Here is a 25,957-nt window from a genome sequence, read left to right as displayed (position 1 = left end):
CGCCCCGCGCAGCCCCGCTGCCTGCTGGGAGTTGTAGTTCCCGAGCGTGAGGGGAGAGGGAGCCACAGTGGCCCTTCGGCTCCTGGTGGTCTCGAGGGCCAGAGAGCCGCAGGGAGGGCTGGTGGCAGCGAGCTGTGACCCAGGACAGCCCAGGTGTCCGCAGGCTGCACGACTGTGTGGGCATGGGCAGATGGAAAATAGGCTTGTCATCCTAAGTGCGTGCACAGAAAGTGCCAGTCCTTATAAATTGTTCTTGTTGTAAATATATGCCTTTATTCTTGGAGAGCTTTTTTTAGGTTTGTTTGTTTTTTGGGTTTTTTTCTCTTGTTGTTATTGATTAATTACAAAGGTCAGCCAGGTTGTTTTCCAAAGCTGTCCTCAATCATCACCGCAGCCTTCTGTGGCAAGTGAACAAGTGAACTCTCCCTTTCCCACAATGGGGAAGTTGAGCAAGGAGGGTTTTGTGGCTTCCCCAAAGCCGCAAGGCTCCAGCTTCCTGATTTCCAGCCCCACATATGGTTCATCTACCACTGCCACTTCTTCAGGTCATAATTTGTGAGAGAACTCTAAAGGCAACGTCCTTTGTTACTGAATAAAAGGAATTGGCTAAATACATCAAAAGAGAGTCTGCCTGGCTAACGAACACATCACATTTCCCTAACATCTGCTGCTGCTCTTGCTTTCCCCTGTTTCAGGTGCTGTTTCTGCAAATAATGTACTTACTCTTTCTTTCATGTCCAGATCTGTCCTGAAACTCCATAGTACCAAAAAATAAGGAGCAGAAGAGAGACACCAAGTGGTCTAGCTGGTGAAGAGAATTTTTTTTTCTTTTCCAGATATGAATGGGAAAGGGAATAGTTCTGATCCAAAATCTTTTGGTACCAGAGGTTTTTATTCCACTGATGTCACCAGGCTTGAGAGAGACCTTCCTGAGAACACAGCACTTGCGGGGGCAGTCCCAGGTGGCAAATTCTGGAGAAGCCTTCACAGTTGTTATTATTCTTTCCCTTCCAGGTTTTTCTGAATACAGAGTCTTTCTGTTCCATATGCCATTTCCTGTCCTCCAGGCTTTGATTTAAGAGCAGTGACAGTCCTGTATCTATGTAAATATTTACAGGATAGATCCTGGATCCTTTTCAAGTTTCAGTTAGAAAAGCTTGTGATAGACAGGGCAAGACCTGTCCAGCAGAGTGACTCCTTCTAAGAAAATGCTTCTGGTACCAATTAGTGCTGGGAGCAAAAGAACGGCAGAAAACAGCCAGAAGCAGGAACTGGGAAGTCTGGTGTCCTCATTTGTGATCTTCTAACATCTGGCACACACACATACACTGCAAAAGCCCGCAGTTTGCAATGGTTTTTTTACATTTGTGGTACAGCATAACCTACTGTGTATTTCATGCATCCCCACAAAAATGGCTTGTCCTGCAAGCCCAGAGTTCTCTGTGAGGCTAATAAATTGCACGGACAAGTGATTTGTGGTTAAACTGGTGCTTTTGAGGAACATATGACTAAGCAAAGAGTTCAGAGGATTTAATGATTTGCAAAGCATGAGAAATGAAGTTTTCTTTCTTTACGCTGTGAATGTAAGCTGATTTGCATATAAATTGGACCTGTCAAGTGTTCTAGTATCAATCAAAAAGTTGCAAATAGATCATTAATGTATGTGAATGTCACTGTTCATTTTATTTTTTTTTTCCAAAGCAGTTTGAAAAAGCCAGATGCTGAAAAATGAGATACTTGGGGTTAAGCTTGGAAGTCTGATAGCTTTGTGTAGAAAATGTGGTCGTTTAGAAAAATGTTAGAAGCCAAAAAGCGTGAAAATACACAGCCACTGGCCCCTCATCAGTGTTAATCTTGTGCCATCCCTCTCTGCCCAGTCTGGCCCCTGCTGTCCTGTGTAGAGTGAGGACCCTGCCCAAGGTAAATTTGCTGTGCCCTGCTGGATGCCAGATTTCTGACCTGACCCATGTGCTTTGCAATGCCAGTGCATTGGAGTCACTGCACAGATTTGCAATATTCACCTGACGTGCACAAACTGTAGTGATATCCAGAGCCCACCCAATAGGGCCAGCGCAGAAGATTTTGCATTTGGTTAGAAATGGTGGGACATACTATAAGGAAACCTCTTCAGTGTCACCTCTCTCAGTAACTTCTCACCATCACTCCACAAGAAAGGAGAGCGGTGAAGTCCTAGAACAGCAGCAGGAACACAGTTGCCTTGTTCAAAAATCCCAGATAATGCATGCTAGCTCTGCACCCCAGAGACACTTGCAGCTCTCATCTCTTTCTCCCCTACCTGATTTTCTTCTGGGACAGGCTGTGAATAATGCCCCTCCTGCCCCGCAATCAGTTTGTTCAGTTCTCTTCTGCTTTAGCCATTGGAACAGCCTACCCTGAATGTTCCACAAGGCAAATGCATTGCCCTTTTCGTGCAGTGATCCCCCTTGCACAGCTACCCACCACTTAGTAAAGGATGGGGCTAATTGAGAGAGCCACAGACAGACACATGCACATCATGAGCAAGCTTTATGCTGAGGTTACACAGGTTTAAAAAAGTGACTGCAAGCAGTGGTCCTCATGCAGGAGAGCAGATTGATCACCCTGCTGTTGCTTACAACACCATCACAGAAATCTGACAACAAAAAATAAAGGGAGTTTCTTGTTACTTGGTTGTGTTACAGTTCCCCAGTCTCTGCTTAGTGTGGTGCAGTGTTGGTACATGGCTGGCATCACTATCTGAATGCAGCCATGGTGGTGACAATGTGCTGAGCAATGGTCCTTTCACATCACCGGGAATGTGGATGGGAGCTGAAAGGAGACAGGGCCAGAAATTATACATCTCCTTCCTGTCCTGCCAATCCCCAAGGAGGCAGAGGGAATGGGGGTTTTCTCTGATGCACTCCTGCTTGCTGAGAGCTGTTCTGAGCTAACAGGCCACCAGCATGAGACCAGGACATTGGGTGTGACCCTTCACCAGCACAGCTTGGAATTGGACCAGGGTTTTGGGAGTGTGTGTGTGTGTGTGTGTGTGTGTGTGTGTGTTTTCCCATCAGGTTTGCTCTGCTAGTGTCTCTTTGTCATGCCCCCATGGAGGGGTTCTTGCACTGAGCATTCATCAGACTGGTGTCCCCATCTCACACTGACTGTCAGGAGATCGCTTCCTCTTAGAAGGGAGATGCAAAGGCATAACAGGACTGTTTGCCACATGCTGAATGGAGAACAGCTGGAGGCAGATGATTGTTTGGGTTATTTGCCTGTTGCCTGGACATTTTGTTTGCTTGTTTGAGCCCTGAAAAAATATGTTTCCAGTTCCTCTGGAGGCTGGTCTGTGTTAAGCCTGTATATTGTGTGCTGATTTAAAAAACTGGTGTTTTATAACTTTGCAAATGAGTGTCCTGCTGTTTCAGTGGCAAGGCTCCATAAACAAGACAGTCTTCTCAGAAATTTCCCTGCCACAGAGCCAGTGGGACTGGGGGAGCAGGAGCAGCCAAAACCACATGCTTCTGTTGTCAGAGAAGCAGATATCCCTGAGACTGGTTACAGTGGAACCTCTCTCCTCTTGACTGGATTTAAGTGGCTGACTAAATGATAGTGCTGACTGATGTTTATAGACTGTGCTTAAAAGCCACTCAGCTTCCCTTACAATCAGCTCCTCAACTAGTTTACACCAGCATCACTCTGTTGCAAACACAACACTGCATTTTTAACTGCTCTGTCTGTATCACTTGCACATATCCTCTGATTCCTTACTTCTGGATGTTTGCTTTTATTCTGAGTGGCTGGGCAGTCCTTCACACTGTGAGAAAAATGTCTTTTTTCTCACTGTAGAGTAAAGCGTCTTGGCTGTGGAAAATTGAGTTAAGTAAGAGTAGGCTGGTCAGGAAACAGAAAGGGTGTTCTTGCCAGTTGATACTGGAGAAGTAATATCAAGAAGAATGCAGATTTGGCCAAGGCACTCACAAGCAGTGCCATGGGTCTAGTCATGAGTCTGTGTGTGCAGCAGTTCTGCAGCTTCGGGCTGTGACGGCTGCACATCCTCTCAAATCACAGCAAAATATCAGTTTGACATGGACATGGGACCAGAGTCAGGGGTTCACCCCCTGCTTCACAAAATTCGTCCCTTTAACACCTTGCATTTATTTGGAAATTTCTTTATTAAGTACTGACCAGACCAAAGCTTGTTTGACTTGGCAAGTGCAGACCTGGGGGAGTGGGTCAAGGGAAAAAAACCAACAACACTTCAGCCGATTCATCCCTCCTTGTTTATTCCACTAGAAATAGATTTGGCAGAATGCATCAGGAATGAACTAATCAGCAGGGAATTAATTGGCATGTTAGTTAAAAGGCAGGAAGAACGCGGTGAACAAATTCATGACTGGATGGCTGGAGGGTTCAAGCAGCCAGAGAGGAGCACTGCATAGTGGAAACTGTGACTAGTAGGAGAAGTCATACAGCTGTGCCAGAGAACCAGCAGTTGAGAGCTGCCCAAAAGAACCGGGGGCAAAGATACACGGGTGTCCTTGCAGACAGAGCTGATTTTGAGAAGGGCTCCATCGCCTAGGCTTTCTTTCCCATAAGGCTCCCATGTGTGGGGAGAGATGCTAGTTTGCAGGAGTGGGAGGGAGGGGTAAGAGAGGTACAGCTGGAGGAGGCTCCACGGAAAGACTGTGGAAATGTGGAAAGCAGGGAGATGAAGAGGGACACGTCACTCCTTGCAAGCTGAAATGCAGAGGGGGTAGCAAGGAGAAGAAAGGAGCAGGGAGGCAGAGATTTGGAAGCTTCATCACAGGAGAACTGGCCTCAAGAGCAAAGGTAATGCTTGTATACAATTCTCTGCCTTCTTTCCCAGGAATGTTTTGTTTCTTCCTCTGGAGGAAATGTATCCATACACCTCAGAAAGAGGTTGTTGGGTTGAGGGACTCTAAAGGCACCTGTGGGAAGAGCCTGGAGAGGAGGGGATATGTGCAGACTGGCATGGATGTGGAGGTTAGAGGATTGCTACCCACATTTCCAGAGAACAGGGGTGTGCAGAGTGAGAGAAGTAGGGAGAAAGAAAGAGAAAGCAATTCCTTAGAGTCAGGCAGGCAGTGAGACTGGCAGACATGGAGAGTGCAAGGTCTGTGGGAGAGAGGAAACTTCCTAAGAGGAAGGACCAAGCACTAAATGAGAGAGAGTTGAAGATAAGACACATCCTGAAAAAGCAGGCAAACCCGGAGAAGAGGCAGAAGGTGAAAATTACCTCCTCAAAACCAATAGTATTTTTTTAATGTTATGAATTGCAGCAGATGAATTGCAGCAGATGAATTGCAGTAGATGTGTGCTTTGCACCTGGATGGCTTTTTTTTCTTCTTTATCACCATTATGGCTGCCTGCTGGCAAGAGCATCACCCTAGCTGTCTGTCATCAGGGCTGTCAATCAGATCTCAGTTTAACAGCACGGTCAGGCTGTTTCAGGGATTCAGATGCTCTTCACTTTCACACAACATCCAGGTAGAAAATGAACAGTATAACTCCTAGTTATGTGAAAAAGCACTATTTAACTCAAATTTATAGCTAAACTTGAAAATTTCAAGATATTGTTATTCCTACATATTGTTATTCCAACCCCAAACTGAGTGTGTCTGTGTGTGTGAACCAACATATGGCATTATACCCATATATACCCATGATCATTATACCCATTATACCCATGATCACATTATACATATACATATACACACATTGATTGAAGAATATTCCAGTACAATGGATTTATAACAAAGACTTTTAAAACAGGTGATATTCTAGCTATACCACAGTGGCTGGGTTAATATTGTAGGATCCAAGTTTTAAAATTATTTTTGGCCTTTTTCATGATCTTTCTACCATTACATAATTCAACAAGCATATGCTGATTTTTAGGGGTGGTTTGCTTGTTTGTTTTTTTTGTTGCTTTTTTTTTTTTTTTCGCTTGGACAGCTTACAAATGCCATCCGCTTTGCAAGTAGAGCTTGCAAATACTTTGATTGTTTTGGACTCACAGGCTTGGCAGCTTTCTCCTCTAAAAGCTCAGAGACCTTTTTTTCAAGATCCCAGGCTGGGAGCTCTAACAGAACTGGCATTAAAAATTGTATGCAGCTATAAAATGCGGTTTTTTTTTTAATATGAAGTTGTTTGGTTAAACTCTCTTGAACCTAATACATAAACCAGAACATTTTAGTTGGGTGTGTGTAAGTAATATAAACTTAAAATATTGCAATGGAAATAAAAGAGATAGAAGGGAAAAGAGATAGAGGAATTCCAACAGTCTGCAAAAATAGATTTATTATCAATTGAGATCCTTTACAAAATAGAGAATCTTAGAATCTTAAATGTACTTTGATGTTTAAATATCCACTATCATTGGAGTGAGAGCTACATTTTACGTATTTATGATTTACCTGAGATCAAACTCCCTGATTCACTTAAAAGTATATTTTATTTCTCTGCAAACAACACAAAATCCAGAATCACTCTTCAGCTTTAATCTGAAAGTATCTCAAAAGGAACTTGGAAAAGTTAAGAGAGGAGAACAGACCTCAAATGAAAAGCATGAATGTAATTCACTTGCAGTTCAGTATTCAAATGCAGAAAAAAATCCTTCATTTTAGGCATCACTCCAGTGATTGATAACTCTAATCAACAACATCCTCTTCTCAAAGCAAGCATGGGCTTGAGCTAACGCACTGGGATGCTCATGCACTCAGGAGAGGCTTAGAGCACTTGTTTAGAGCAGTCAGAAGCACAGGGGAAGGTTTCCAGCCCTCTTGATGTACAAGGGGCAGGCAAGCTCTGCATTGCAAAAAGCAGCAACTCTCATGCCTGCAATAGGATGAGTGTGCTCTCCTCAGGCTTCAGAGGAGGGAGGGCTCTCTGAAATGAAGCTGTGTTTGGTACCAGAAGCAGGTAATCTAGGCAATTCCCCCACATCCTAGCAGACAGCACAGCCCAGAAGCAGTGGTAAACTGTCATCACATGCTTGACCTCAGTTATCAAAGTTTGGGACAGGTGCCAGTGAAACCTCAGTGCTCTGTTGTGATTACCCACTCCATTGTAAGGAGGGATGAGCACTGGAAATGGAACAACAAGAAACCAAAGGAGTTAAGGGGAGAAGGACTGCAATGGTGGTTCAAATACTGGCAATACTCCTTTGCTTTGGGGCAGGGATTCTGGCTTGGATGGCACCACTGCTGATCCCAGCCGGGCTGTGCTCAGGGTATTGAGCTGGCTGAGCTCTTTTATCATGTTGAAGTGAGGAATCAAAAGGTTAAAAGATGAAAAAATACTGTCTAATAATGAGACAAATATGTTGGTCTTCATTGTCTGCAGATGAAGGGACTGTCCAATGAATCACTGAGCCTTCCCTGCTCCAAGGGCAGAATGTGATGTAATTTTCTGACAGCATTTCATATTATTGTAATTAGTAGTAACAATGACAAAGCTAGTATGTTGCTATTGTTATTCTCTGTGTTTAGGAAAGAGTTTCCATCGAAGGATGTGAGTTCTCCCTGCTTGTCAGTCCGTGTTCTACCCTGATAGTACTTTCCAGTGCAAGTCTGCAACAGATCAGAAGACATATTTGAATTGGCTGGGGATCTGGTTCCTATTACAGATGACCCTGCAGACTTTTTCAGATAGTAACTTTGCTAGTGAATATCTATTTTCTGTCTACAATTCCACCTAAGAGAGGGAAGATTGCTCATTTTCTGTGTGTCTGAAGTACGAGAGTCTACTTCAAAGATGATTATAACCTGATGTTTACTGTGATAATAAATTACGGTAGACCCTCAGGAATGCGGGGAGCAAAGCTACAAAGAAACTGGTCTGTGAGGGGCCGTGGAAATAGAACATGTGGGTATTGTGATTCACTTGGACACCTGATGTTTTAAAAAGTTTGAGCTCAAGTAGGGTGGATTTTCAGCATCAGATGTAGGTGGAATTTATTACCACCCTACTTTTAACAAATACAGAAAGATCAAAGTATCCCAGCTGTGGGACTGGAACAAGTGGGAGGTGGAAAGAGCAAGGAATGGACAATCTCTTCATGAAGTTTTCCAATTAGCTTGGAAGTCACACTGCCTCCTTGATGTTGGCAGCATTTTCAAATAATTTGCAATTAGACACATTGGTGTCTGGTAAGTCCTTTCCCATCAGGGAAGATTAAAAAGGCATGTGCAGGGCATAGTGATTCAAAGAAAGAGAGAAAATAAAAAAGCTGTAAAGGATGGAGTATTTATCTGGAAAAGCTGAGAGGTGGGGGAGGTATGGTGTCAATGCAAATAGTTTCAAGAAGGTCCATGAAGTCCTTTTCATTATGAGCCTTGGTGATATAGTCAGACCTTCTTAAAGATCTTCATTTTGGCAGCTCTGAGTTAGGGGGAAGAAAAGGTGTATGCATGTGTGAGATAGGAAGAAGGTAATTTATTTTTCCTTTAAATGAATACTCCAATTAGATGAAGAATACTAAGTACAAATTACATCCTGACAGGTGGAAAGTAATATTTTTAAAGTATCATGACATTTTCCATTAGTATGGCTATATTCATACTGCTGCTTTAAATAGTGGAAAAATAAATGTTGTTGCAATTAAAATGCACTAGTGATCTAATGTAAGAAAGGCGCAAAGTGAAAGGACTTATTTACTGTTTTATCTGCTACAGCTCCTGGTACGTTTTGAGGTGACTGAATTCTTCCCAGATGGTTAGGGGATGAGGGTTATATTATATTCAAAAAGAAATTTAATGTCCTCATATTTTGCAGTGAGATCTTAGTCTTTCAATTCATGTACCTGAACAGAAAAATAATTTGGATTTTCTGGATGTGCCTACTTCTCACATGAGTCCCTCCATCACTGTGACTACAGATGACTGAAATCATCACTAAACCCCATGAACTTGGCAACACATTTTTTCTGTTTGCTATGTGCAATATGTGCATAATGGATATTTTCAGCCAATTTCTACCAGAACAGCTGTTCATGACATTAAAAAAAAAAAAAAAATCAGATTCAACACTGAGGGACTAATTTATTAGGACAGAATAACAAATTAGCATGAGTAAGCTGTGGAGGGACTGATCTATCCTCTTACATTTAGAGATGGTACTTGCCCAGGAGGCCTTGTAGGTTAGGGTTGACTTCTTTGGCTTGGGAATGATGGTAAACTTGAGAGAAAACGAGGCAGTTAAGTGTTCACATCAGTTCATACACCTTTTGTGTCAACTCTGCAGCTTTGCTCAGGAGGAACCAAGCCCCTGGCACCAGGGAAAGATGGAGAGAGTACATGAGGGGTGGGATTGCCTTTGAGGCTCCATCACTGGGCAGCATTGAAGATATTGCCACTGGTTAGTGGATCACATGGGAAAGAACCTTTTTTAATTCTGGCTACTATCAGACACTTGATAAATTGTTTCATTGGTTTTTACCTTGTTTCTCCCAGATGGAAAGTAGGGTTGCAGCTATTTTCATACCTTGTAGTACCTTTCCTGACACTGATAGAAAAATTATAGCTATAAGGTGCTATCCCAACACGTGGTGCTATCCCAAAGCTACTCCCCAGCTGCTGCCAGTTGATGAAGCATCTCAGTACCATTCCATTGCTTGAAAAAAAAAGTAAATACTTGTGAAAAAGTCCCTGTGCTTCTGGAAAACCTAGACTAAGCAACTTGAACAATATTTCAAATAAAACCACCACCAAAAAGAAATTTGGTGTTTTGGCGACAGATGGGAAGTGGAGAAAGAAAAGAAAAAAAGAAATAAAGCACTTAGCAAGACTTTTTGTCTCCACAGAACAGGGGGAAGTCAAGATCCTACAAGAGCCATCATGGTGACTCTTCCTCTTTTCCTGCTCTTCATCCTTTTGCCCTGCAGTAAATCTCAGGAGGACTTTCTGGATCAGAAGTGGAACTACAGAGAAGGCGGTAGGAAGTCACAGTGCTGGGTCAGCATGGGAGATGTTCAGTAACTCAGAGCTGCAGATTCACTTATTTTGTCCTTAGAGTGAGATAGACACTGCTCATTCATGACTGCTCTTTCTTGATTTCTGGGTAGCTGCTGGGATTTCTGGAGAAAAAAATGGTTTTAGAAATAATCAGCTGGGGTATCCAGTGACGTCAGAAAACTTGGGCAGCTGGAGGCAGAGAAATACATTGTGAGGGAGAGTTAACTGCTTTTAAATTTAGATCTTTCATGTGTTTAATGTTTGGCAATTCATTACAACTGAGTTGTGATGGGAAATGGAATCAAACTGGGAGCACTGGCTCATGTTTTCTTGTTCTGACATATTTGTTTTCCTCTCTTCCATGGACATCCTGCTAACCTAGCTGACAAGGTCAACATAGAAGGTATTAACAGCATTACTCAAACCCTTGAGAAATGGGGAAATGAAATCTTCTGGCAAATGAAGCATACCCTGCTGAACAACCCAAATGCTCTACTGCCTGAGTTCTCCAGGTAATTCCTCTCATCTGGAGGAGGGGTTCAGCCCTCTCCTGGGTGTCCTTCCTTGAGCAGGATTCATCTTCTTCAAGATAAATGTTAATATTTCTCACCTGGGGGGAATAAAGCACACTGTCTTGGTACCTGTTGTGCTAGCAGCTCTGATTAGTAAACTGAATACTCTGCTGACTATTGTGACACCTTCTCAATTGCCATCACTGTACTACAAGAATTATCCTAAAGATAATGTCCTTGGCACCTCACACTTGTGAGAACAGGCTGGAAAATATGAATTTTTCAACAAATCCACACATGGGCTTGGCCACAGATCAGGGAAAAGAAGCTTATTTGGCCTGTGATGGTTTGTTTTTTTATTTCAGTCTCTAACACCCAGATCTGAGAAAGCTATTCACTAGTTCATGTCATCTTATTCCCCCTTTGAATTGCAGGAAATATTAACTGTTGAGCAAACTCACAAAATTTACTTAAATCTCATATTTCCAGGAAGAGAGTAGGAAAGGCAGTGAAAGAAAGAGAGGAGAGGGGAATACTGGGAATTACTAGAAACCTAATATCACTTAAATCAGAATTGTTCATAAAGCAACTAAAATTGTTCATAAAGCAAAAAATAATGCTGTCTTCCATAACTCATTGTTCTCTCTAGGAACAAGAAAAATAATGTTTGCAAATGCTACACATTGAACCTGTTGATAAGGAAAGGCTAGAAGAATAAAAAAGACACTAGTCAGGTGGTCATACAATATCTGTACAAATCAGGGTTTCAAGAGGATAAACTTGATAGATTATATACTGGCCTTTGGCATCACGTGGATTTCTCCCTGGCTGCATGGTGGCTGTTGTTCCTAGATCAGAATTCATCACAGCTTTCACACTGACAGTGCTGAAATTCATTGGTGCCTCAGATTATCAGGGACGATATTAGGTCTTGTTCTTTTAAAGTTCTAACTTTAGTTCAGGAAGATGCAATGAGACTATCCATATATATCCTGTACGATACAGGATATATGTACCAGCCATATGTCCTGTACTGGGGTTTGAATTAAGAGTTTGCTGGCAAGGACACAGACTGATTCATTGGAAATGTCGAGGACTAGCAGTACTCCATGGAATTGCTCCATGTGTACTCCCAGCTAATTAATACGAATTAAAATCAGGTGCCTGTTGCCCACCCTGGTCCTGAAGCTTGTGCTTTCCAGGGTTCAGATGGGGCACCTCAGATGAATTCCCATCACTGAAGGGGCAGGGTAGCTTTGAAGCATCTTTTAATGCTTGCTTGCAACTCTTTCATCATCCAGGGCCCTTATCCACCGAGAAACAAAGGTCATGGTAAATCACTTTGCTCAGAAACACTCCCTAAACTGAATTATTCTTCTGTATTACTCTCTTTGTAGTCTCCGCCCTGTCTCTGCGGCTGTGGACAATCTTGTGCGGGAAGTCCAGTCGATAAGGAAAAGGCTGGAAGAACTGAATGAACGTCTCAATGTCATCAGCAAAACTGTCCTTCCCCTTCGACTGAATGTCCTGCAGAGCCAGAGGCGTGGAAATACTCAGCTGAGGAGACTCCCCATGCATAGGAGAAGGTTTTATGCTCGCAGGAGACCTCAGAGCACTTAATTCTCTAGCAGAAAAAAAAAAGGGAAATCTTTATTTTTTTTTCATCTGCTTAAGCCTTTCTGAATGGGACACTGCTGGAGAGAAAAAAGTAAAGCACGCACAAGTCAGCTTTGCTAAGGAGGCTAGAACTTCTGCATTTTGTTGCTGCCTTCCAAACCTAGGTCAGTAGGTGAAACCTATTTAGTGTCCAAGCAAAAAAAAGTTGACAAGCTCAGTCTACCTGAGTGTGAACACCTTTAGTCTATAAAGGCATTCTTTCTGCTTACCAGAGGAAGCTCTTTCTACAAAGATCAGGTGAAATTCTCTCTCTGCCCTATTTTTAAAGCACTCCATCTGAAACAGCTGGGGAATTTGAACTTCAAAAGTGCTGAACAACTGATGAATGAAGAAAGATGGATTGGTGTTTGGCACTTCCAGCTGGGCAGGGAGAGGAAGTTATGTTTCAAAATATAGCCCAAACCTATTGTCCATGGTCTATGTTCAGAGGGTGGGCAGGGTTGGATGACCTTGGTCTGTACATTTTGCTTCAACACTGAAGATACATCTGTTTCTAGGGACCAAATTTGAACATCCACCTTCTACAAAGAGTGTTTTTCTAGCTACCTGGAACTGTGCACTCCGAATGGTGTTATTCAGTAGATATGTTCAGAATTTCCAGTACTCTGAAATGCACTGAACTGATTTCTGCCAAGACCCATGGAAACCAGAGGATCTTTTCCCCCTCCAAACTATTTAGATACCTAATGGCAAAGACAGGTGTCTAGAAGGATTTTCCAAAATAGCTTAGGAGACTCTTCAGTACCCAAAATCACAGACAATAATTCAATTGGTGTCTAATTCACAGAGTATTTTCTCTACATGCAAGCACTGACCTCCAGACATTTCCCAACATCCTTTAGCACAATTAAGATCTGTAGAAAATTAACAACCGCACACTCCAAAGACTTTGGTCCCTCAGGGATTACCCAGAATACCCTGCCTTCAGCTTGTCTTTGCCACTGTCTTCCTGACAATACAGCTGGTGATAAAAAAGAGTGCATAAATCAAATTATGCACTGAACAGAGGATAGAGTGGGCTTGCCCTTCAGGTCTCTAAAGATAAATCCAGTACAGAGATTTCCATTCAGCACTGCAGTCAACTGTGTACATGAAATGTGTTGAAACATAAGAAGGAGAGCCAGAGAGGAAAAGGCTTTCTTTAAGGTCTGGATGAAGCAATTTATGAGAACACAAATAAAGAATGGATTATATCTAAATGACTGTGGGGGTGTCTGGCATGACAGTTGTTTTGAAAACACTCTCCAGTCACAGTGAGGATGCAGACTAGCTATTTAAGGATTCCCAAAGCCTGAGTTTATGGAAAGAAACTCAATGACACTACAATAACCTCCAAAAGGAAAGGGGAAAACCTAGATTCATATGAAATCTTTCAGAATGGACCAGAAGAATTAACATGGTAGGAATTTTGGCTGCAGCTTGGGAGTTAGTTGAGTGGAGGGGGTACGAGCAGTGTATGAGACAATCCAATAAATATTTCCTGGATGTAAAGTCTCTGAGTTCAGGTTTTCAGAAAATAACAAAACTCCAACTTGGCTCTCCTTGGCTTTTGCATGGGAATTTGAAACACTGCTTAGCTAGAGAAGGGAAAAATCAAGACTGTGAAAAGGCTGATAAAAGGATACAGTTGTGCCTTTGTTGAAGTTGTCATCATAATTTCTCAGGAAATGTAGAGTATTTTGATCCTAGAATATATTTACATAAATTACAAGGAATAACAGGAAAGCAAGGCCCCTAACTTCTTGTTATTCTGCATTCAGAATTTCTAGGCTGTGCTGTAGCAACAGCTGCAGGCTTGCACAGACTGCTGATTCCTCCAAGGGATGCTTTGCTTGGGGCTGTAGGGACTGCTGGTTATTTTGGCCTGTCTGGAGGAAGAATATAACATAAATGTTAGCTTTAGTGGTCGTATTTTAGACATGAGCATTTTATCAGGTAACCTGAAGTAGTATAAATCAACTGAAACTGAAGGATGATACTTGCCTAAGTCACTCAAATCACAGATGGCCAATGGTGGGAGGCCTGACCAGATCGCTGCAAACTTTTACTTTATACCTAAATGTTCACCACCAGCTTCTGCCAGAGATAGAGAAGAGGGCAAGATGGACCCCTGGTCTAACCCAGTTCATGTATTCCTATGCTGAAATGTGCAGGTTTGTATTCTTGGCAAAACCTCCTCAGCCCAATGGAGAAATTCACCATTTGCTTTAAAAGAGAACAAATGAGCTGCAGCATGCAATGTATATTACAATTCTGCAATTTCTTGCATAATGGTGAATAAACCAAGTAATAGAAATGGTTAATAAATTACCAGGCTGTGGCCTTGTCACCACTGATAGCAGCTCCTGTCATTCACTCTGTGAAAGCCCATGCCAGGCTCCAGCCCAGCTCCCTGACGTGAACACAGCCCGTTTGATCAGATGATAACAGCCAGCTTTTTTAGCTTCTTTGCCTTTGCACGACCCTCTCTCTAGATGGAAAAGTTTTAGTGTCCTATTTCTTTTATAATTTTCTTTTTGCTCTTTAAGAGTGTAGGAAGGTTATGCATCAGCCTACTTCTGCACTGCTCACCTTCTATTTGAGGAGGCAGGAGCCTGGCTGAGCAACCATCTTGAGGTGCTTTTGTCTCATCTGCCTGGGGAAGCTGGGCTGACACATGGGACTGATTGACAGCGACTGGTATTGGATTTCTGCCTCTGCTAACCTCTTCTTAAAAGATCCTGGGTAAGGCACTTTCTCTAGCTGGCACTTGTGGTTTGACACACGTTACACAACAAAAAACACTTGTGGTCACAAAGTGTCTAAGTCTTCTGTGCATAGAAACGTATCCAGCTACATAAACCAGCTGAGCTCTCTGTTGCGTTCATTTACCTGTATTTCCGGGAAGGGATCTGGACAGATCAGATTTAAACAGAGGTGACCAGTACGGTTGTCAGTCGAGGGAGATCAAATATCATTCGGGGGTTCTAAAATCTACCCCTCACCTAAAGCTTACAACATCCAGCCACACAGACCACTTCCCTAAAAAACAACTATGTTCCCCCTTAGTTCTGTTTATTAAAAAAAAAAGAGGTTATGATTTTGCAGTTCTAGGAGCACGGTGCCCTTCCACACTATGCACGACACGCTTTGCCAGTACTTCCCTTCCCCTGTATTTCATTCTCTTCGTATTTCCTCCCGTATTTCCTGTCTCCCAGAGATGAATACGATGTGTTCCCGCACCCCATGACTCCTCACACTTCTCGGCGCCCTCCGTTCCCTCACCCCCCGGGGCTGTCACCCCGGCGCTCCGCGCTGCCGCCGCTCCCGCTGTCCCCGCACGGCCCCGGGGACGCCCTGGGGGCGATGGCCGCGCTGCGGGGCGGCTCCGGCCCTCCCACCTCCGCCGAGCGGGGCCGAGCCGAGCCGGGAGGGGCCGAGCCGAGCCCAAAAGGGCACAGCCGAGCCGGGAAGGGCAGAGTCGAGCCGAGCGGGGCAGAGCCGAGCCGCGCGGCATCATGCTGGGCATGGTGAAGAACTCGCTGCTGAGCACGGTGGAGGCATGGCCCTACCGCCTGCTGAGCAAGGGCGAGAAGGTCTGTGCCGGGCCGGGATAAGGCGCTGCGAGGGAAAGCGGGGATCACCCCCGGGCAGCGCATTCCTCCTGGCTGCGTCTCCATCCCCATCTCCTTCCCCAGGAGCAGGTCAGCTACGAGGAGAGGGAGTGCGAGGGCGGGCGCTTTGCGGCGGTGGAGCTGGTGGGGAAGCCGTTCGACGAAGCCTCGAAGGAAGGGGCAGTCAAGCTCCTTAAGTACGTCGGAGGAAGCAACGACAAGGGTGAGAGATTCTGCCTGCCCCTGCAGGCAGGACGGAGGTGATGGCACTGCAGGCCTGCCTGGCTTGTAGCTCCTACAACTGGAAACAGCCTCTCACTGGGAAGAGTAAACTCACCACAGGTTGAGTCGTGCCCAGCCAGCTTGTGCTTTGAGTCCACTTAAAACTCATCTCTGTTTCAGGGTGAAATCTCAAAAATTATTTGTTTAAACAGGAGTCGGTTACCTTGCAGCTGGAATAAGATGAGGACAGACAGACATATATCTATCACAGCTCCCTGGGTGAGCAGTAGCTTATGAAATCCAGCGTATCTGGGACACTTTGGTTCTATGATGTGCCCTTGAGGGCAGTGAAATAACTGCTATGGCCTTGATATTTTATCTATCTATTTTTATTCATGAAAGGGTAATGAACAATGAGCTTCCTTTTTAATGGTATTTTGTAGTGTTTTATGGCAGTGCTTCCAGGTGACTTCTAATTCTTTACTAAAGTGTGTGTATTTTAACCATTCAGATGAAATTTAACTCCATAGGAGGACAAGTCTAGAGAGTAGTGCATACACATGTTTTTGCACACCTTTCTCCAGCATCTAGTAGAGGGACTGGTGTAGTCTCTATGGGAATAGAAAGTTGATGCAGTGGGAAATGTTGCAGCAACATGTTTTGGAAAGGTTATGATTGCTGTTGCTGCAGTAGAAAGGTTGCCTTCTATAACATGTGACAAAAACACAGGTATGACATCAGAGGAAAATAAATGAGAAAGATGGCTTGATCTCAACTGTTTCTGTGGCTGCTTGCTCCTGAAATTTAGAGGTTCCCTACTGCTGCAAGAAGAGTGAAGAAAAATAGTCTTCGGTACCATGTGGCACTTCTTGGGGAAAAAGCATGCTGTTTCTGGAGTGTGGACAGCAGGGACAGTCCTGCTGAAAGCCATAAAAGCACTGAATTTTGGGGCACTGGAGCTTGTAGGATGTCTGGAAGCATTTGGAGGGGTTTAAGAGAAAGCTCCTGTCACCCAGTATTGGCTGTGGGCTCATGACTAAGTGCAGATAATATTAATTTACATGCTGATGTAGATTTATATGTGCCGCTGGCCTGCCCTGGAGCTACAGACCCTGCTGAATTACAGGTGATTTGTCAGAAGAACAGAGTGTCTCAGAGAACCACAAAAGCTGTACCATTAATAAAAAGCATTCCAGAGGTCACTTGGGACACTTATCTCCCAGGGTCCTTGTGTGGAGGGAGAGCTTGGCCCAAAAGAAGCCTGATGATGGCTGTTCTGTGTGCCCCAGAGGACCCCACTCCTGACAACTAATTCAGTATGAGGAGTTTCCCAAAACTAAAATTAGCCTTTGTGAATTCCCTGTTAATTTTGCGAGTTCTTGAGAATCTAGAGTAATGTCTGTGTGTCTGTTGCAGGGGCTGGAATGGGCATGACTGCTCCTGTCTCCATCACTGCTTATCCTGCTGAAGATGGCTCCTTTCAGCAGAAAGTGAAGGTCTCTCTGCGGATCCCGAGCCAGTTTCAAGACAACCCTCCTCGTCCTACCGATGAAAGCATTAAGATTGAAGAAAGACAGGGGATGACCATTTATTCCACGTAAGGAATGCATCCTGGGATCTCCAGTCCCAAGTGTTGAGGTCTTTAGGGTGCTCTGAAGAGCAGTGTTTGTTTTACCAGGTGACTTGCTGGATGAGGGGTGCATGTGGTAGAAGGAGATGGAGGGGTATGTCTAGACTGAAGACAGGTGGTTTTTGTCATTTCTTACCCTTGGTCATGCTGCACTGATTTGGAATATGGATTTTTTCCCACTGGGTAAACAAGTGTGTAGGTTAGCCCTGAAAGATACTGAGCCAATTCTATTGTGTGAAACTATTGTTTCTCCTGCTTTCTGGGTTTCAGATTGTTCATCTATGAGTTCACAGCCACATGATGAACAATCATTAGAGAATATCCTTTGGTGTGGTTCACGTCAAACTAGTGTCAGCTGAAGCCTCATCTAGATGGACTCACACCAGACTCCACCATGGAAACACGCAGCCATTGCATTGCTTCAAATCACCTTTGAATGTCTTCTGCTGTTGACTGACAGCCTGGACTCAAACTAGCATCACAGTAGCAATAACCTGTTCACCTTGTCTTTAACCCCTTGGAGGTTCCCCTGCTTCCTTGCTTGAACTATTTTGGCTGATTCTGAGCTGGCTGCTCCCTTGCTTCCGACTGCTGCTTGGCCTTTGCTCTGGGCGTGGGCCACGTCTGCAATATCAGCCTGCTTTGTCTCAAACATTGGCCCTGAGGGAGGGTGGTGAGGTGCAGGCTAATGTGGAAACAGTTCCTGTTGGTGGGAGGTCGACATAAACCAGACCCATTTCAGCCCACCCCTTTTAAATAGCATCTGTGCTGTAATTGTCAATTGTCTGTTCCTGCCTCCCCTCTTTCTTGGGCTAGCTAGAGTTTGGCTTTCCTTCATGATCTGGATTCCCACAGATGGCTGTTCACACCACAGTGGACATGGTTGTTGACAGCATTGGTGAGGACTGTGGGCTGAGCTGACTTGGAGATAACCCTGTGTTTTAGACAGTTGTTTTTCTGATATGGTGTTGATTCACAGGGCAGGGCCATTCTGCTAGCTGACACACATGGATCTCTTTGGGGGGATCTCTTTGGGGTCTGCCAATGGATGGCTGCACCTTGGCTGTGTCACCCCTTAGACTTCATCTGTCACAGATGAAGTGTGCTGGTTCACAATGAACAGTGCATGCATGAGTACATATTGGCAGGACCTGGATCAAAATGCTTGTCTAAATATACTGTGGCTATATATTCTCTTTCTCTTCCTTTCTGTGCTTTGCCAGGACTGCTCAACACCTTCTGGTTTATTTGCAGGCAGTTTGGTGGCTATGCCAAAGAGGCAGATTACGTGAACCATGCTGCCAAGCTGAAGGCTGCTCTGGGGAGTGAAGCTGCATACCGCAAGGATTTCTACTTGTGCAATGGCTATGATCCCCCTATGAAGCCTTATGGACGTCGCAATGAGGTCTGGTTTGTGAAAGAGTGAACATCTGGCTCCCTGTGCTGCTGCCTTGCACTGATAACTTCCCCACACTGTGTCCCTGTCCTCTTTAAAATAAACTAATTATTCAACAGAGGCAAAAAACTATCATTGCCTTTCTGCATGCCTATGCCTTAGTCTTTTAGGGCCCAGCCATTTTAGAAGAACACTTGCTGACCCTCCTGATAGTCCTGCTCCTTCATTCCAGACCAGGTCCTCAGCCACACGGACTCTCTTGATCTCTCCATGGCTGGCTTTTATCTCCTTTGTGCTTCCAGAGTTCAGTGCTGAGAAAGCCAAAAGCATTTGACTGGTGCCTGACAGGAGTCACGTCCAAGTGTAGGCAGGCTATTAGTCTCACCTGAGATGGGCAGGGAAACAGGACAAAAGTGCATACAGAGACTTTTTTATCTCCTTCAGTTTGCTGCAGCTGTAAAATGCTCCTTTTATCTTTGCCATTCCACAAACTGTCTAAAGGGACACGGGCATTGCTGCCAACACAGCACAGTGAAAATAAACATCCCTTCCATTAATTCAGAGTGTGCAGGAGACCAATGCTTCTATCATCTGTCTGAGAAATGTTATTTAAAGAAAGATCCAGATTCTGTTTGCAGCTTTATTCTGTTTGAGGAGAGATGTTTTGGGGTGTGCTGTCTGTCTTGATCTCAGCTAGCAACTTTTTACAGGGTGTCAATTTTTGAAGGGCTACCCAGACCAGCTGTTTTCTTTAGAGGACAACAAGGAAAACATGGCTATTCTGGAAAGCAGGGACTTGGGTCAAATAATGAGTAGCCTTTTGGAAAATTCAAATACAATAGCAAGTGTGGGTCTTGTTTCAGGAAGAGTGGCAATGTTGAAATGTCAGGCATCAAACCAGCATTTTAGCTGTTGGCTCTGCCAGGGTGATAGCAGAATGCCCACAGTGGGAACACACTCACACACTATGCTCCTGTGGGTGCCTGTATAATTTGTTACCTGCACTAAAAGAGGTGTGGTCCTCTGGTGGTAAAGGGCCCCATAGTTCAGGTGCTTTCCAAAAGCTGTTTTCCCCTGGAGCTGGAAGAGACATTTTCAGATGGCATCTTGGCTTCTGGCTGGTCAAGCTGTTTCATAAGCACCTGCTTTCTGAGAAAAAAATCTCAGCAGTAAAAGGAGAAAACCTGAGTTTTTTACATGCTTTCATTTTCTCTCTTGCATATAAGAGCTTTGCTGTGGACTTCATGAGAGTTTCAGTCACCTGTGTGCAAGAGCAGGTAGTTCAAGATGGGTAAAAATAGCAGATATTATTTAGTTAAGTGAAAAACCAAACAAACACAACAAGGGAAAAGCTATTGACTGTGGTTAATGATTGCAGTGCAGGTGAGGAAGAGCCAAAAGAGAAATCAAGACAAACAAAGAATTAGGTATTCAAAGGAATTTTTAAAGAGCAAAAGCTTGTACTTGAATCCAAAGGGACCATTCATGTCCCAGATTATTTTAACCTGTGTGGGTGAGGAATGGAGGAGCACAGTGTTGTCCAGTTTATGCCTTCCTAGGTTCCTTTTGGAACTTGCATGTGGACTGTGGATGTAGTCTGGCGACTGGTAGTGAATGTCCTTCAATGATCAAAACCTTGAAATTTCTCAAAATTTATCCTGTGAAATCTCAGATGTTAGGGTTGCCAATAATAAACCTGGTATCTCAGCAGCATGGTGGGGTTCTTCTATAAAATGCATACACTGAACAGAGAGTGAGAGCTTCAGACCCAACAGTGGGAGTAAACATCTGTAGGCTCTGCCTGTGCAGCCCTGCTACTGGCCTTTTGCATGAAGCAGGCTGGATAGAATTTCATAAACAGTGTTAAATGATGTCAAAGCCTTATGCAAACCGAATTGCCTTTTCTGTACACACAAAGATGCCTGTGTTTTGTCTGCGTTTTCTACAGTGTTGAAATAAATGAAAAATAATATTGTGATTTACAACTTCTGTGCTGATCACTGACTTTGTGAGCTCAGTGGGAGTTGTTGATTCTCTAGACCGTAGGTTGCCAGTTTGTCTTTCTGTTTGGGGTACTAATCATGTCACAGCACTTATATATAGTCATAATGCTTTTTCCAATAAATTGCTATTTTAGGTATCCTGGTGTGGCCCTGCATTATCTGACTCTGTGAGACAGAAGCTGATGGACTAATCTCCCTAATTTGTCCCAGCCATTGAGAAGCTTTGAGTGATGTGTTTGTATTAATGTAAAAATGAGGGACCTGCTCACCTGAGGGAAATTGTGTGTTGCTGTGGCTGGGGTTCACAGGCAGTGAACATGTGAGTGTTCAGGCAAGTACTCATGACAGATTTTAAAAATGATCTATGATCCAGAAATGTTAGACACTTTGTCCCATTGAGGTCCATCTAGCTCGGTGCCCTGTCCCTGTGGTGGACAGTAGTGGACATCTGAGACAGGATTACAGGAACAGTGCAACTGTGGGCTCAGACCTCCTCTAAATATTTCCCTATCTCTAGTACAATGTGCCTCAGGGATTTTTGTTATTGTGCTTGGTGGACCCAGGTAGACTTTATCCCATGCATTTGTCCAGTTGTTTTCTAGAAATAAGGTAGAGTTACTATCCATTGCATCCTTTCATCCTTCCTTGGTTATGGAAGGGTAGAAATGCTCTTTGTCTGAGGGTTTCCTGCAGGCTGTCTCTCTGCTCCTTAGGTAGCTGAGTCAGTCAGCTTTTTGATGTGCCTCCGTCACTGCAAGTGAATGTTTGTTTGGACAGCCAGAGTTGCTGTAGACATTGGAGGATTTCCAGCCACCTCTCTGTGCTAGGGCCAGAAGTCAGAGGTGTGTTCTGGATTTTGACCCAAGGCCAGCATGGCCACACACACTGTGTTACACACAGTTGACTCCTGAACTGATGTTAAAACAAAGTATTTTTCTCCATCCCCTGCAGTATTAGTTTTCTGAGAGATAATAGTGCAGCAGATTGCCTAGAGACCTCCTTGCTTCTCTTCTGTGCCTGTGCAGTGTCCTTTTCTGTCTCAAGTGAATGCTGAAATGGAGAGATGTTGGTGCTTTTCAGTTGTTCGACAGGGCATCACGATGTTGCCTGTTGTGTGCTGATTTAAAAAGAGTGCAGGGGAAACTGAAAAGTGGATGTTTCTTCTTGCTGAGGCCCCTCAGCACTGCTGGAGGTTGCCTTGCTGGGTGGTTGGGATGTGGTGGGTTTTTGCTGCCTGTTGCCCTTTTGCCATTGCCTCACTTGTCAGTGCACTGGAACAGCTCCACAGCTGCCTGTGCTGCCCGCTGGGCTGGACAGGCTCAGCAGGGGAGTAGCCTTGGGAATTATCTCTGCCTTCCAGAGACAGGAGTGCCCTTGCTGCATATTAGGAGCTGGGCAGGTCCCTCCCCGTGCTATGCAAAACAGTGGTATGACGGTGATAGGACTGGCTGTGGGAAGGGCTACATTTAAACAGAGCCAAATTTAAAAGCATAATCTTGATGGCAATTACACACGTGCCACGTAGATTTAGCTGTGCTGGATAGACAACCTTCCTAAGCTACTCCACTGGTTAGTAAGGAATTTTCCTGCTGGCATTAATGGTGGCAAACAATTTATATTTATATATAAATGGGCATGCATGGGTGTATAAACATATGCATATGTAGTGTGTATGCAGACCAGCTACTTTGATCTATTGTTTGGTTTCTGTAGTCACTGCATAACTCACTAATGTGAATGCAGCCACAGGGTGAACATTTGCAGACTGAAGTTTTAAGTCTGCTAGAATGAGAGCTTTGTTAGCTTCAGAAAGAAATACTTTATTTTGTAGACACATGCCTAAATATATCTAACACTGCATTAAGAGGACGACAGCCTTTATAAAAGAGCTAATTGGTTAAGTTGTCCATAGACATCTTGCCAGACTTATAATACTCCAGTCACTTTGAGGGGATGGGTGATTTATGGTGAATGAGGAAGTAACATCATTATTTCCCCATTTTCATCAATCCCCGTGGCAAAGAGTGTGTGAGCAGCTATTGTGCTTATGGTCACAAATTTTCAGTTTTGCAATGCTGCCCAAAAGTGATGGGTCAGAGGAGGAAGATGGTGGCTCCTAGCTCACGTCGTCCCTCCCTATTGTAATTACAGTAATACCTCTTTTACAATAGTGCTCTAAGCAGCAGCTCTCTTTCTTCTGTGACAGCATTTCAGCCACACTGAGCTAAAAGAGAAATGCATCTCTTTTAACAGGACCATAAGTAGCTTTGGATGTATAACACCTCTATAAAACTGCTTGGCAACATGATTTATTAGAGAGGGATCAGTGGTAAAAGTGACTTCTCTGACAGTAATGGATGAAACACTTCCAGCATAGCTACTCTGTCTCTGCTTGGTGCCTATGCCAACAGCAGGCTGGTTTTGTCAGCTCATTCATAATCTCTGCTTTGCTCTCAGCAGAATCCATTGCACAAGATGGGTTTCAGCCATGGCAGATGCTTTTTTTCTAGTCCTCTGTGGGAGATGCTGCAGAAGATGGGTCAGTGTAAATGCTGCTTGGTTCGTGAGAATCTGCTAAATTCCACATCCAGACTGTATACCTGGGCGAGAGTTGGGTGCATGCCACTCCCATTCCCAACCCCATGAGGAGAAATTTGAGTGACTGGGGTGGAAGCAGCTGCACTGTTCTCAGACTGAGTGTGAGGTCTGACTGATCAGCAGCCCAAGGTCCCAGGGAAGTCTCAAACATTTCTTCTGTGCAGTCCCTGTGAGAAGACTGGGTTGAGGAGGCTGAATCTAAGGTGCAGATTTTCAAAAGTACCAGCGGAAGTGAAAAATCTCAGAAACCACATCCTGAAACGACATCTCAGAAACGACATGTGCTGCAGCACCCCGACCTGCATTGTGACTTGAGTGACATTGAGTGTGCAGTGTGACACTGGCAGTGTGACCTGGCACTGGGGCTCTTTGTGGTGGGACAGCAGAGCCCAGCCCGTGCTGTGTGGGCAGCTGCACCCACCCATGCCTGGACTTGGAAGCGAGGTGGGTTCTAAGAGATGTGTGTGTTGGAGATGTGTCTTCTTTAGCACATGAAAACAGAGAAGGATTGCCATGGCAACTATTCTCCCTTGAGTGTTTTTCCAGTGTTTTCCAATCTTATTCATTTTTTTCTTATATCCCTAGTGTTTAATTTAAGGCCTTTCCTAATTGGAGTCCAAAAAAGCAATTGAACTGAATTCTATGATTAGACAAAAAGTTCAGACACCTTCCCACACAACTGGTGAAGTACAAGATCAACAGAATTGAATGTTGCTGTGAGTAAGAGGAGATCTGAAATTTGAAGTGCATTGTACCCAGACAAACGAACTAATGAAGCCTTTTACCCAAAGCAAAGCATTGAAATAAAATGTAGCATACAGCATGACAATTTTGGGCACTTCCCCGCCAGTGGATCTTTTTAGCTGTTTAATCACTGATTGTAGAGTTTCTCAATCTTCTTTATGACTCAACTTTGTGAAGGAACATCTTTCCAAATCAACATGTGCTGGCTCATTGAAGTATCTTTCATGAGCTGTAGTATTATGTAGACAGGGTACTTTGAAGGGGATGATTACTGTAGTGGTGTTTCTTTGGGGTAATTACCATGCTTCTCATTTTCCAGTACCTTGCTTCCACTTTGCGTGTGTTTTGGCTGGGATAGAGCTAAATTTCTTTACAGTAGCTGGTGTGGGGCTGTGTTTTGGATCTGTGCTGAAAACGGTGTTGATAATACAGGGACGTTTTTGCTGTTGCAAAAACTGTAAAAAGTGCTTGCATAGTGCCAAGGCATTGTCTGCTTCTTGTACCCTTCACTCACGAGTAGGGGTGCACAAGAAGCTGGGAGGGGACACAGCTGGAACAGCTGACCCCAGCTGATATTCCACTCCATATGGTGCCACCCAGCATATAAAAGGGGAAGAAGGCAGGGGGGATGTTCAGAGCGATGTCGTTTGTCTTGCCAAGGAACTGTTACCTGTGATGGAGCCCTGATGTCCTGGAGTTGGCTGAAACTCCCACCTGCACATGGAAAGTGGTGAATCGGTTCCTTGTTTTGCTTTGTTTGCATGTGCAGCTTTTGCTTTACCTGTTAAACTCTCTCTATCTCAACCCACAGGTTTTCTCACTTTTATTCTTCTGATTCTCTTCCCACTCCCACCAGGGTGGGCGAATGAGTGAGAGGCTGGGTGATGCTTCACTGCTGGCTGGGGTTAAACCATGACACACCTTCATGCCGATACCTGAGTGTGGGAAACCCAGGCTGCAGGGGAAGAAGCAGTCCTGTGGAGGTGTAGGAAGGTGAAGATTGATGCCTTGGCTGTGCCGTGCCAGGGGAGAGCAGTGTGAGGGTGTGTTGGTTGAGCACAGGGTCCTTGGTGCCCTATACCTCACACACTGCCCCTTTGCCTTGGGGACATTGGCAGGGGACACTGATGAGCCCCTTGCAACAGGGGCTGCAGCACAGTTAAACACAGAAGAGGAGCCAGAGATGCCTCACAGCTTCTCCAGCCCTGCCTTGAGACAAGCTATGTCTCCTCCCTACAGGGCCCAGGGAGCAAAGATCTCCCTGGAAATTCCCTGCATGACTCTCCTCCCGCTGTGTTGCCATCTGCTTTGCACAAGACTCTGGTGTACGCCTTTGTGGGAAGCAATGCTCTTCCTCTGAGGACATCTTTGGCGCTGTTTCCCTGGAGGGGTGAAATCCTGAGCCACAAAGTGCAGCTGAGACTGTTCTGAGTACTCCTCCCTGTCCCAAGGCAGGGAGGGAAACAGAAATGGCAATTTTATGAGATACTGTGTCTTGGGAACCTGGTCTGAAACATCCTCCAGCTGGAAACCTGCCCAGCCAATTTCAAAATGATGAAAGCAGTCCTTCAGGTTTTGATCCACATGGGGTAACAGGGCCTGGAGCAAATAGAGATAGAAAAAATG

General features: G+C 44.4%; 1 protein-coding gene and 1 long non-coding RNA gene across 2 annotated transcripts; one reads left to right on the top strand and one right to left on the bottom strand.

Annotated features, from left to right (window-relative positions):
• Positions 1-9,019: 9,019 nt before the first annotated feature.
• On the bottom strand, positions 9,020-11,414 carry LOC146443661 (uncharacterized). Its single transcript, XR_014848891.1, has 2 exons — positions 10,427-11,414; positions 9,020-10,078 (listed from the first exon to the last, which is right to left on the bottom strand). It is a non-coding gene; the product is annotated as an uncharacterized LOC146443661 (long non-coding RNA).
• Positions 11,415-15,536: 4,122 nt separating this feature from the next.
• HEBP1 (heme binding protein 1) lies at positions 15,537-20,971 on the top strand. The gene is made up of 4 exons (XM_085047884.1): positions 15,537-15,720; positions 15,823-15,961; positions 17,377-17,557; positions 18,845-20,971. The coding sequence occupies exons 1-4, from the start codon at positions 15,643-15,645 to the stop codon at positions 19,014-19,016; spliced, it is 570 nt and encodes a 189-aa protein (XP_084904010.1). The 5' UTR covers positions 15,537-15,642; the 3' UTR covers positions 19,017-20,971.
• The last annotated feature ends 4,986 nt before the right edge of the window (positions 20,972-25,957 follow it).

Source organism: Lichenostomus cassidix, chromosome 1Aa (genome assembly GCF_008360975.1).
Source record: "Lichenostomus cassidix isolate B80296 chromosome 1Aa, HeHo_3.0, whole genome shotgun sequence".
Classification (NCBI taxonomy): domain Eukaryota; kingdom Metazoa; phylum Chordata; class Aves; order Passeriformes; family Meliphagidae; genus Lichenostomus; species Lichenostomus cassidix.
Note: the sequence above shows the minus strand (reverse complement) of the source record. Positions and strands in the feature narration are given on the sequence as shown.

Bases quoted from the DNA above. Each gene is read 5' to 3' on its own strand.
- HEBP1 (XM_085047884.1), top strand. From the start codon at position 15,643: ATGCTGGGCATGGTGAAGAACTCGCTGCTGAGCACGGTGGAGGCATGG. The intron at 15,721-15,822 runs GTCTGTGCCGGG...CTCCTTCCCCAG, and splicing joins TGCTGAGCAAGGGCGAGAAG to GAGCAGGTCAGCTACGAGGA. The intron at 15,962-17,376 runs GTGAGAGATTCT...TGTCTGTTGCAG, and splicing joins CGGAGGAAGCAACGACAAGG to GGGCTGGAATGGGCATGACT.